The sequence below is a fragment of the Drosophila mauritiana genome, chromosome 3L (genome assembly GCF_004382145.1).
Source record: "Drosophila mauritiana strain mau12 chromosome 3L, ASM438214v1, whole genome shotgun sequence".
In the NCBI taxonomy this organism is placed as follows: domain Eukaryota; kingdom Metazoa; phylum Arthropoda; class Insecta; order Diptera; family Drosophilidae; genus Drosophila; species Drosophila mauritiana.
The window spans coordinates 18,255,788-18,268,887 of NC_046669.1; the positions used below are offsets into that span (position 1 = coordinate 18,255,788).

Below are 13,100 nucleotides of genomic sequence, written 5' to 3' on the forward strand. Positions count from 1 at the left end.
CCTTTACTCACATTCACTGACGGATAGCAGGTGAGGGTGTAGTCCAGCAAAGCGGCTTGCACATTATCATGTCCCTCGGAGACGGTCTTCCGGTTGACAATACCCCGTACACCTTTGGAAAATATTTATGGGTTTAAGAAGGTTGTCAATCTGCGCAGCGCAACTTATACGGCCTTACTTGGATTCAACAGGATTAGGAATTTCATGCAGACATAGTCGCCCATATCGAATTTCAGGTCCTGCAGCTTGTTCTGCAGCTCGTTGAAGTAATCGCCCAGCTGTGGCACTCCCAACAAACCCAGACTCATCAGATTGAACACCTGACCATTGTTGAGTTGCGTCTCGTCGGGCAGGCCGTTATGGATTCGATGATGCAGGTGATCCAGAACAAGCATGTCCGACCAAGAATGCTGCAGCAGCTTCATTTGGTCGTCGACCTAAATATAAAAAAATATAAATAAAATGTTATTAGTAAAATGGAAATAAAAAAGGACTTAAACATAATAGGTGCGGTTGCCACTATGCATAAAGAAGGTTTAAAAGCCATTTTAATTAATAAGATCATAAGATATTTTTGTATAACAATCACTTATAGAAGTTTTGCTGGTTAATAACAAATATGCTGATTAATAGTATTAATAAGGTTTTCTTTCTAGTTCTTCTAATAGCAATAATAATAAACCTTTTCTTTACATTAATTTTTAATTGATTTACTTATTATTTTAAATGTTGTTAAAATAGAGTGATCACAGTTTTTTTTTTTTAAAGCAGCAACCGCACGCTTAATGTCAATAGATACATTTTGAATGATGATATGGTATGTAGATAAGTTAAGGCCTAGTTTTGGATGCTCTGGTATTACAACACGCCGTCTCTTTCTCTTGGGGATTCTCTCGGTTTCTCGGTTTCTCTATGTCTCTGTCTCTGTCTCAGTCTCCGATTCAGTTTCTCCGCTCTTGATGGGCTGTGGTATGGGTGAGCACATCAGTTGCGTCATTGAGCGAGAGACGCTGCTGCTTGGCTGACTGACTGGTTCAGCTTTGCTGGCTAAGTAGGTCAGACGCCAAATGAAATCGAAATTCAATGCAGATTCTGCCGGCGTCGCTGTCGACGTCGCTTTCAGTTGTCGGTGGTTTACATAACATGCCGCAGACTTGGCCCCTAGTTTGAAAACTGGTTTTTGGCTTTGAACCATGTCTGCTGCTGTCTGTGTTTGCTGATTTTCTGATTTCTGATTTCTGATTTACTCGATGTGAGGATATCGGGGTGTTGGGGCAACCCCCATGTTTTAAAGCGGTCCATACCTTCAGATCCTTGAAGAAGACGGTGTTCCGTGCCCAGTCTACTTGCGAGAACAAATTCTGGTCGAGCACTTTGCACATCAGCTCGAAGAGATCCACTTCCACCTGGTTGTAGGTTTGCTTCTGCAGCAGGGCAAACAGTTGCGTCTGCCATTCCCGATCGTCAATCGATTGCACAAATTCACGAATCATCGGTGAGACTCTGCATAAATAATAATGTGATTAAATGGATCTCAAGACTTCAATTCACGCCAGCAAAAACCCACCTTAATGGCTCGATTAGCGCGTCGGCTGTGCTCGATGGATGTGTGCCAGAATCGAAGCTTTTTGGTAGAAAACAAAAGATATAGGAAAAGTTATAAATAAAAAGTTCAGATGACTTCTAATTGGAGAGCTCATCAAGTGATAACTAAGCAATTCGTAAAAGGGCAGTTTGATGAACACCTTAATTGGAGATCCATAATATCATTATCAGATATATATTTAAATATAGAAACCGAAGCTTCTCAATTCATATAATATCTGATAATGAATACAAATATTTCCAATTAAGTTTATACATTTATACATTCTTTTTATACAAGGAAATCGTTAAAGGTTTGGACATTTTTTACAATACAACATCCTTTTTCTCAAGTCTTATTATTATATTATATTGATAGTTAACTGACAAGACTGCCCTTTTCCACACTTGCTGCATGATCAGGTTGAATCCTTTTCCACAAATAGGGTTATGTAGCGAAAGTTTCTTTTGAATGTTTGTTGGAGTTCGTTTGTCGTTTAATTTGGTTTGAGTTCGGATATTCATTGAGTTTTGTTCTGGCTTTTGGTCTAAATACCACAATTTCGAGTCGGCCGTATTCTGCAGAGATCCTATTCCAGCCTCGTGGCAACTGCTGTTGCCATTGCCGCCGTTGCGATGCAGGCCATCGGTGGAATTGGTTCCTCCTCCTCCACCGCCCGCATTATTGCCACCTCCTCCTCCGGACGCTCCGTTGCCCGTGCTGCTGTTGTTGTTGCCGTTGCTGCTGCCGTTGCTGCTATTGCCGTTGCCCACGGAACTCGGTCCGTTCAGACCACCGCCCCCACTGCCGCCAGTGCCGGCGTTCATGGGCGTGGCTATTACACCGCCCGTGCTCGCGTTCACCTGTCCCAACGCAATCGCTATGGGGCTGGGCGACGAGTCCGGAGATTGGGTGAGTGAGGATACCTGAAGATATAAGCAGAAGTTCGTTCATTACTATAGTCTGTATTCCATAAATTTTTAATTTCAGTTTTATGCCACAGCGATGACAACGATGAAAGCAATCAAAACGATCAAAAAGTATTATTGAGAAAACAATCCTGATCGCATCGCTCACCTGAGGTATTTGAATTTCCTGCTTAATGTTCATATTTGGATATGCTTGCTGGTAGCCCGGCGAGATCGGCGTTGGCTTGATGTCCGGACCCATCGAGTTGCGCAGCGCTTGCAGCGCCAACTGCCGCTGCCGCATCACTTGCAACTTCCGCGCGCGATCTCGTTTGTACATGGGTCCGAATTTGTTGCGTCCACCACGCATTCTATCCGCTCGAACAGCTGAAAAAAAGCACATTTGCAAATGAGTATGAAGTTTTGAAGTGGAAAATGATTATTGTCAAATGAATTAATAGAGCATTATATGGTTATTTCTGTTCCCAATTTCCCAACAAAGTTCTTTAATCTCACGAAGCGCTACAAGAAGTCTGATTTGTTATCTACAGGAACCTTCATGAAAATCTGCGAAGTTCCTAAACTAGGGAATAAGCAGATGTTCTTAGAAAATGCAAAATAGTTCAAATTAATGAACACCAGTTTTTAATGAAACACCCATTCATTCCCTGTTGACTTTCAATGGTTCTACACAATTTTGAACACTTTCAACATCTCCCACATCTTAACTGACCCACAATTCGGGCTGGCAAAATTGCAACCGGGGAGAGTGGGGGCGTAAGCATCCTATTCGTTTCATACATGCTCCTCATAAAAAGCCAACTCATAACAACGCTTCACAGAAACAACGAGCTGGCGAACGCACACTATCAACTGCAGCGTGCACATGCATACGCACATATGGGCACGCACATGGAAAATATGGTTACATACACATATTGCGCATACGCCGCGTTGTACAACGGTAGTAAAACAAAAACTGTACAACGCACATCTGTGTATTTACGTGCGTTAGTGTGTGAGAACACGCTAAATGAAACGCAATAAAAATGCGCTTCTTATGGCGCAGCACGAAAAATGAGCGTAAAGTGTGCAGAGAAATAAATTCATTGGAATATCAACATCATATCAAAAGTCAAAATCAAAGTTTTGTATTCATTATATTTAATTTGGAAAAGTCATAAGTTCATTTGCTACCGATTGGTATTATATTTTACTACATGTAAATCGTATTTCTTATTAGCAACTACGTTTTAAATATTATCTTTCAAATGATTACAGATTTCTTCCACTTCTATAAAAGTTGTGAAAACAAATAAAACAAAACTGTTATTTAAAAAGTAACACCTTAATATTGCGTATATTTTCTCTACGTGTAAGTGAGAACTGCGAGGGTGGCGGCTTAAGCCAAAAACAGATTGCGATTGCAGCTAGCGCCATGTTGATTACAAGATGCAATTGTCGGGGGTTGTTTTCACACACCCGTAGCACAAAAACAAAGACACAAAAAAAAAGCGCGCGAGTGGGTGGCAATGGGCGGCAGGTGGCCACCATAAAATATGCATCTCAGATCCAAAGGCAAGGGGAAAAATTAAAATCCAAAACACACAGGCACACGAATACGAACACAAGCATTGATATATGCAGTTTTAGTGCGGCGAACAAGTAACTGTAATTTAGGTCAAGCGTATTGTTTACAAATAATCAACATACATATGCATTTGAATGAGTTTGTGTGCGCGTTAGAGAGAGCGGGCCTCTGCAACTTCTGCTCTCAAACGCCGCAGTTGCGGCTCTCTCTTTCGATTATGTTTTGGCTTGGCAACGCGAAAGAGCTTTCTATTACGACATTTCTCTCCCTGCAGACACACACACACAGGCACACCTGCGAACCCGAAAGAGAGCGAGGGAGCGTCAAAGACAGAGAGGCTTTCCGCATTAGACAACTTTGTTGTTGCTGTCGAGTGGAGTAGGTCAAGGACAGTGTGTGTGAAAACTGGGACAACACGGCCATTGTTGTTGCCTGCCAACTCTCCCAAAAAGAAAAACTCACTCTCTCTCACACTCTCACCGCTCTCTTGTGTGTGTTGGGAAAGTTGTCTGTATTTGTGGACGACTTACAACAGACGCTACTTTATGGCCTTTTCCTTTTTCCGGCTCAGTATCAAGTCTATTTATGTTGGGCAAGGTAAAATACGAGAAATACAAATCGCTAATCGCCAATCGATAGGGAACTTATGGAGTTCATAAAATCGTTCCCTTCGCATTTTTTTTCTGCCTTTACTATCTTTTTTTTAGCTGACTCTTACATAATTTCCTAGCGACATTTTTTCACTTTCAGTTTCGGCTTTTATTTAGATTTTCACCTTTTTTGTTGGAAGTTTTTTTTCGAGAGGGGTTAAGTGGTTCAATTTGTATGCGACAAAATTGTTTGTTGAAAGTTATTCCCACCTTCCGGCCCTTCCTTTATTTCACTCTTTCTTTTTTTTTGGGAAATTTCTCACACATCGGGAAAATCAATACGAGGCCTGTCACTTGCCGTTTTTGTAGGCGTTTTAGAGTATTGCCTTTACTTTCAAAGCTGGTCGCAGCATATGCAATTTGGTAAACACTAATTTGGCACCAGTGGTGCGTATACGTTATTTTCTGGTTTCTGGTTTGTTTTTCAGCCTAGCGGATGTTGGGTCGTAGTGTGTTTTAAATTAATGGCTAACTATTCCACTGCTACAATTTGTTTTGAGTTTACAAATAGTTAGTTAATCGATAAGTGGGAATTGTTACAAATATTGTTTATACGCAACGTAGTATTAAAAATATTAAAGTTAATAAAGTATGTATGAAAAGGTTTTTTTTTTAAGTTTATTATTATTTAAAAGATTGTTTTATTGTTGGAAAAATCCTTTTCAAGGCATTGAAAAGTGCACTTAAGGATAAAAGGCAATGAATAATCAATAACGCCGCCTTTCCATAACTCACACCTTTCGCCGTTTAAAAAAGCATAAAACAAACCGTTAAGTTTTTATTGAGAAATTAATGTAGAACCTGGCGTATACGTAATATTAAGTATACGCCTCATATTCTTTAAACATTCATTATTATTAGTGCAACGAGCCAATTGTTCTTAATAGTGTACTTAATTTCATTCTTTAACCATAATCGATTATTATTTCCGTGAATAAATGGTCTTATCATTACTCTTAATCCCTGCGATTATAACAAACAATTTGTTACCCAAAATAATTCCACTTGGCAACAAAATGAAGCAAAACTCCCAATTAAACTCGACAGCGGCAAAGAAATCCCTATTGACCCTAACTCCGTAACAAAAACATATGGCATTCGAGCCATGTGAGTCATGTTACCCAGCTAAGCCGAAAGTCTCGCTGGTCTTTATAGCCCCCTGAAATAAAATAAGAAAAAAAGCACTCAAGTCACAAAATCCAAAAGCGGCTAAAAATTGCCGCAATTATAAAGACCAAAGCCAAAGCCTGACTGGGAGATATAGTCGGTGGGTGAACTGAGGGGGCGGGAGGGGAGCCGGCGCTGACGAAAGAGATTTCATCAGAGGCAAACGGAAGGACGGAACGAGACGGAACGGAACGAAAAGAGGCAAAAGGCGAGAAACGACGACGACGACGACAACGAAGCGAAAATGTTCGTAATAATTCAGTGAGTATTAAAAATAAAATGCACTCACACACACACATACAGCCACAAGCGCACATCACACTACATGTTGCATTGATTACACACTTACACGCAGCAAAACGACGAGAGAGGCAAACATTTTGTCGTATCACGTGCACACATACCAGCGCACAGTGGAATCTAGGTCATGAGCGCAAGAGATGGCACTATGGGCCAAGTACACGAAGGCGGAACTGAGATGGCGATACATTGATATACGTATGAGTGAGTATATTGCACACACGTTGTTTTTGCGGCCTCTGTCGCCGCCGCCGTCGCTGCCGACTGCGCTGCGCCCGCTGACTCAAGTGGTTTGCTTGTGTGGGTGACCGGAGAGCCGCTTGAGAAAATGTGCCTGTGTGTGTGTGTGAGCGAGCGACACAAGACAACAAATAAAACTCAAATGAAAAACGAATTTGGTTCGAGCACTCGTAAATTTGATGGACAATATTTGTTGGTCATGTGTTTTCACCGAAAGCCAAAAGGAAAATGAAAATAAGCGGAAGTAAGCCAATCCCTTTAGAAATGAGCAAATGCAACTTGATAGATTTAATTGAAATTTGCATGGAGTAAACTTAAAAAACAGTACAATAATTTACATTTTATATAAAATCAAAATAATTGTTTTACAGGGAAAAACTTTGTTACAAAATTTAAGTTCAAATATATTTACTAATTTTAATATTTAATGTAAAATGCGTTTCTTGGATAAAATATTTGATATACTTTCAACAATTATTTTAAAATATGTAAATACAACTAATACACTAATCGAAACTAATGGATCCTTTTCCTTGAATATTTATTCAGTAATGTTTAAAATCAGAAGAGATTTCATCGATCTCACAATAACATTTATTGTAAAAGTAGAGTTGCTAAAAACCACCATATTCAATTACAATTCCTGGCATTTATGTATAAATAAATAACAATTTATCTGAGTCTCAAAAACTCCATCCAAAAGCAATTTCGGCGTCCGGCAATCACAATTTTCACGCTTTTCACACTTTGCATAATAATTTCCACAGTTTGTTTGACGCTGCCCCACAAACAACACAACATGTGGCAAGTCAAGTGAGCGTTTCAAATGATAAGTAACAAACAAAAAAGAAAAACAGAAACGCAAAACAAAAATTGCTCGTGCTAGTTTGAATCCAGTCCACAAAAGCAGTCAGTCAGGAAAAATCTATTACAAAATGCAAACAATTTTTGAAAAGAGAGCACTCAAGTACAAAAGAGAAGCACATATATTCGCTCAATAGTTTAAGGTTTAAAAAATATATAGATTTTTGTGTGTTAATGTACTCATTATTATTTAAAAATTGTTAACTTAATGGAAAACAAATGCAAAATATGAAAAGTCCTTTGACAGGTTTATAAACCTATAGAATTACGTATTATAATATATAATTTATGTTTATTTATTTATTAATTTAATTCCTTGATAATTTATTGATATATTAAAGACAGCACCCACCCAATTTATGTTCCTTATTTAAAGTGCGCCCTGTAAAAAAGCGAGAGAGCTCAACTAAGTCTCTCTTTTTCGGTTTGCCGCTTTTTTGTGTTTTGGTTTCGAGCTTTGTTTTTGCTCCCTGCTCTGCTCTGGCCGCCCCCCTCCCGCTCTCCTCACCCGGCTCTCTCGCAGCAGCGACGCAGGCAGAGCCTTGTTTTGTGGGTGAGGGCGTGGAATTCTTTTGGGACCGGTGCATGCTGCACTGGCTCTGAATACATGTACACATGGATCCACGTATATATGTATTTATGTATGTGTATTTGTAGATGGGGTCTCATGCATATATGTATGTATGTATGTATGTATAACCCAGTACATATGGCAGTACATGTCTGTGTACTATATTCACAGCACATGCTTGTTAGTGGGGCGCCCTCTCAACTAGTGTGGTTTAAGTTGTTTTTCCCTTAAATAACTTTGACTTATGCAAAAAAAAAAGGAAAATGGGAAAAGGGTGGGTAAATGGGGAGCATTTTTTCCGAGATGAACAGTAATTATGCAAGTAAGAAGGTAAATGCAAAAATAATACAGGGAGCGGGATTAAATTTCAATGGAATAAGTATGAAAGGGGCTTAAACCGTTTCGCAAACTAAGCTTTGATCAGACTAAGAATCAAATGAGTACGTACTTTAAATTTTAGAAAGAATTACTACATATTTTAAAAAGAAAATCCAAAAAGAGAAACAAAACAATTATTATTTTTCAGCTTTATTGATTATTAATCGTATGAAAATTGTTAAAAATAACTATAAGATGTTAAATATACTTGAAACATTGAGATACACAATAAGTTCTCCATGCTGGAAGCAAAAAAAAAAAGAGAACAAAGAAATATAAAAATATACAGGCAAAGGTAAACGAGAACGAGGTAAATGAGAGACAGTACTTTTGTGTAATAAAAAAATAAAACAAGGCGGACAAAAAATGTTGACGCAGTGACAACAACAATGACAAAAGCTGGCGTCATTAAGACGTGACAGAGCCAAGTACATCGAAAATACGAACCGCAGACTGACCGACCTACTCAACAATAACAATAATAACGAGACAGGCGGCGAAACAAATAATTGGGATAGGTCTGGGATATGGCCGCATACATATGCATTTGTTAATACATTTTTAACGCCGTTGTTTATGTGACTGAAATGGGAGCACAGCCCCGCGGAGGCTATCAATAATGCACTTTTGCATAATCTTTGCTGAATCATTCACTCCAAACGAGACAGCCGTTCTGAAATGAGTGAATTCTGCGTAGATCGTGGAAATTCCTATGGGACAGCAGGCTTTAAAGTTCGTTATTTGCAGCAGAAACAGAAACGTTTTGTGCCTGCTCATTTATAAATAATAAGAAATATCGATTTCATTTCATTTACTGCCAAAGCAATGCAACCGAATGCCAAAAACTGCCAGCAAGAGACGAACCCTGTTATATTATATGCACTTCCAAGCAAACGGACTCGTAAAACGGAAAAGGGGTCATGGTTGAGGCTGCCAATAGTCGAAATATCGCTTTCCGCTTTTTTGTAGCAAAAAACCAAGAACCAAGGAATTTGAGTTAAATGTAATTCTTCCCTTTTTAAAAAATAATTAGTCCATATTAAGTGCACTACTAAATAATCTAAGTAAAACTTTGTAAACTGATTGATTATAAAACATTACCAAATGCATTCTTAAACAATATATTTAGAACAATGATGTTTCGTGCTTTAAAGTATCTTTAAAATCATCCATCTATCTATCTACATTGCATTTTAGAAAAATAAATAATGAAGGTTTTGTCTTTATTATGAATCAGTTTCTTTAAAAACGCACAAGATGAAATAATACAAAGTACACACTGTGACTTTTTAATAATTTTGTATAGCCTGTACTAAGATCCACCTATAAAACCGTTTTGTATACTTTAATGAACTCGAAACTAACTAACTTCTTTGTATATTCAAACATCATAAAAGAAACGCAAATACTTCAGTTGTAACCTGATCTAAAATATTTATTTTCTTTCTAGGCTTAAATACTAAGTGTCAACTTATAAATATCTGATTTCTAGAAGTTTTCAATGTTAAATGCAAATACGAGCGATTTTTATATTGCTCCCCCAGGGACATCACTCATACGCAACGTTGTAAACAAATTGTTGTCGAGGGTCAGGGAAAATACGTGACTTTGGTTGAAGTCAGCTTACGGAGTCTAAAACTATCTAGAAGGTATGAAATCACTACATATAATGAAAATCATAAGGTGCGGTTCTTTTAATATATATATATGATATAGTTAGATTTAGATACATCTTTACTTTAAGCTGTAACCGCTTAAATACATTCAAAATGAATCCGCTAAGTTGAATTACGCTTCTTCTTTAAAAGTTCTCTTTCCTTACCAAAATGATAACTGAATTTTGGGAATCCCATCAAAGGAACTTGCTTTGCCTAATCATCTAGTAGCCCAAGAAATTGTTTCTTATCCAATATATCTTTTCCTTAGTAAATCCTGTCACTTAAATTTACCTTATATATAGAAAAGAAAGCATATATAGAACTTCGGACTCACCCTCTAGCTTCATGCCCACCTCGAGGCACTTCTGGAATCGGCAGTAGGGACACCGCTTGCGCTGCGTCTTGTCGATGTGGCACGACCGCTCCGCCACGCAGGTGTAGACCTTCTTGTTCTGCACGGTGCGCTTGAAGAAGCCCTTGCAGGACTCGCACGTGAGCAGGCCGTAGTGGTAGCCGCTCACCTTGTCGCCGCACACGGGACAAAGCTCCTCGAACAGGTGCTTAAAGTCGATCACCTCGCCGCCGTGTCCCGGCGTGGCGCTTGTGCCGCCCATGGGATTGCCGGGACCGGAGTTGCCGCCCGCTCCGCCGTTGCCAGCGCCTCCGCTGCCGTTGCCCACGGAACCGGAGGACATGTGGCCGGCATTCGGGTTGCCATTGTTGCCACTGGAGCTGGCCGCCTGCGGGAGCAGCATGTAGCCACCGCCGGCGGAGCTGCCGCCGGAGCTGCCGTTTAGCAGATTGCCACCGCCGCCGCCACCGCCTCCTCCGCTCTGCTGCGAGTGCGAGGAGGTGGTGTCCTGGTAGCCTGTCGGGAATATATACTGTGAATCGAAATTGTATATATACGAGTAGGACGAGGAGTTGAATTGATTGGCATTGTTGGCGATATTCTGTTGCTGTTGCTGCTGGTAGTGTTCTTGTTGCTGCTGCTGCTGATGTTGCTGCTGCTGCTGCTGTTGTTGCTGCTGCTGCTGGTGGTGGTTGCCGTGGTTGCTGTGGTGCTGCTGGTTGCCGCTGCCACTCCCACCGCCTCCGGCCAACTGCAGCGTGTATGCATTGTATTCGTGCTCGAATTTCGTTAGAACGTGTGCATCATTGTCGTTGTTATTGTTGTTGTTGTTGCTGCTGCTGGTGGTGTTGTTGCCGCTGGCGCTGTTGTTGCTACCGCTGGCCGCATTGTTGTTGCTGTTGCCACCGGCGGCCAGAGCGGGACTGGAGGGCTGCTGCTGCTGCTCCAGCTGCATGCTGAACGGCGATATATTCAGCGACGATATAAACTGTACGGTCGCCTGTTGCTGATCCATTTCTAATAACATTTCATGTACGTTTATTTGCGTAGAATTCAAGGCGAGTGGTTTTTGGTTTTAAACTCCCTTTTTTAGAAGGCCGAAGAGTTATCGTTTGTTGTTTTATTTCCTGGACGGAAGGTTAAATTGTTTATTCGCTTTAGTTGGCTCAATTACCAGCACTTGTGTTGCAGAGTTGGTTTAAATTTGGTAATAAAATAGGTTGCGGTTAACATACGGTGGTCTGGTTTTTGCACTTAATTTTTGCAGATTTTTTATTTGCAACATTGTTAAGGCCAATTGTTGAACAGAATAGTTGGGGTTCTGCAACAAATTGTATTTGCTTGTATTTGTTTTCAACGTTGACAGTTAAAATGTATCGTAATATCTTGACATATTTAACACAGTAATTTAATGGTGTTTTACTTGCTTTTTTACAACTATTTATGTTTTACTTTCTTTAAAAGAAATGTATTTTAAAAATGTTTGGAATTGTTTGGTTCTTTAGAAGATGTGTAATTTTATTGTTAATTGTCGATTTCCTTTACAAGAAAATCATTTAACAAACTCGCTGTGTGTTCCTTGGCATTTATTTTGCAATTGATAAGATATTTTCTTTTTGCTTTGTTTATTTTTTATTTTACTTTTGCTTAAATTGTTACTTTTTTGCAGGTACTTTGACGAGGTGAGTGAGATAGATATATGTATGTTTATGTATATTTATATGTAGAGTAGACAGCAAAAAGGATGATTTCTTTATAAACTTTTGGTTGGTTTGCCTGGATAGAGGTAGGACTTTTTATATACTTTATATATAAGCTTGATTGTGTGCGTTGAATTGAAACGAGATGTACAAACACTTTTTGGCTTGCTTAGTATATTTTCACTTTTGTATTTTGATTGAAAGTGGGTCACGAATTTATTGCACTATATGTGGGAATCGGATTTGTTGTTTAAACAATTTGCATTGCACACACACTGATGCACTGTTGCACTGGGACACACACACACACACTCTCACGCAACGCAGCAAGAGAACATAATCCTTGGGCTGTTCTGCTGGTGTGGGTGAGGTGCAATTGGGTTTGACTTCAATTTTGCTTGTATTTGTATTTGTATTGTATTCGGTGCATGCAATTCGATTGCCTTTTTATCTATTTCGCAATGGCTCTTTTGTTTATTTTGATCGATATTTGGGTCACTCACACGCGCACATTTGTTGTTAACAATATTTCGTTAGGTGTAACGCTTTGTCATCTATGTGTGTGTTGTTGTTGTTGCATGTATATATATATTTATTTATAAGTGGATAGCTATGCGAAAAACACGACCAACATCAACCACGTATCTCGATTGACTAAACCCAAGTAAACGGCGAGGATACCGCAATACGCTGCTCGGCTGGCGTCGCTGCCTCTGCCTCGGCCGGCGTCGCTGCCCCCGACGGCGTCACTCTCGCTCTCAGTCGGCCATTTCGGTTATTACGTATACGCTCGGTGGGTCGCTCGGATACTCGCTCGTTTCACTTTCAACGAAGCTGCGCTCTCTGCCTTTGTATTCTTTTTCGCTCTCTCCCTCTCTCTCTCTCTTGCCAAATAGAGAGCGAGCAGCGCTGCTTGGCTTGACTTAGTGCCCCCCTTTTTTTTTGGGGCTTTGTTTTTGCTGTTGAAACTCAAACTCAAACCCAAACGGAAAGCGAAAGTGAAACTTTTTGGCATAGCTTTGAGCCACTGTACACCGCTTTGCAGTGCAACAACAGTACGTCATTCTTTCGCACAGTCGTAGGCAAGTGAAATGGTAAGTTTTTTTCAGCATCATAAAGTCAACTTTTTATGTTTA

The 13,100-nt window shown here is 39.8% G+C and overlaps 1 protein-coding gene across 1 annotated transcript in view; it reads right to left on the bottom strand.

Annotated features, from left to right (window-relative positions):
* The window catches only part of LOC117139186 (nuclear hormone receptor FTZ-F1), a 40,927-nt gene that overhangs the window by 1,418 nt on the left and 26,409 nt on the right, over positions 1-13,100 (bottom strand). The window contains exons 3-9 of the mRNA XM_033301353.1: positions 10,247-10,780; positions 2,663-2,880; positions 2,141-2,511; positions 1,568-1,624; positions 1,305-1,503; positions 179-437; positions 12-112 (exon numbers count right to left, since the gene is read on the bottom strand). Coding sequence (XP_033157244.1) covers positions 12-112; positions 179-437; positions 1,305-1,503; positions 1,568-1,624; positions 2,141-2,511; positions 2,663-2,880; positions 10,247-10,780 — 1,739 coding nt within the window. The remainder of the gene's footprint in view (positions 1-11; positions 113-178; positions 438-1,304; positions 1,504-1,567; positions 1,625-2,140; positions 2,512-2,662; positions 2,881-10,246; positions 10,781-13,100) is intronic.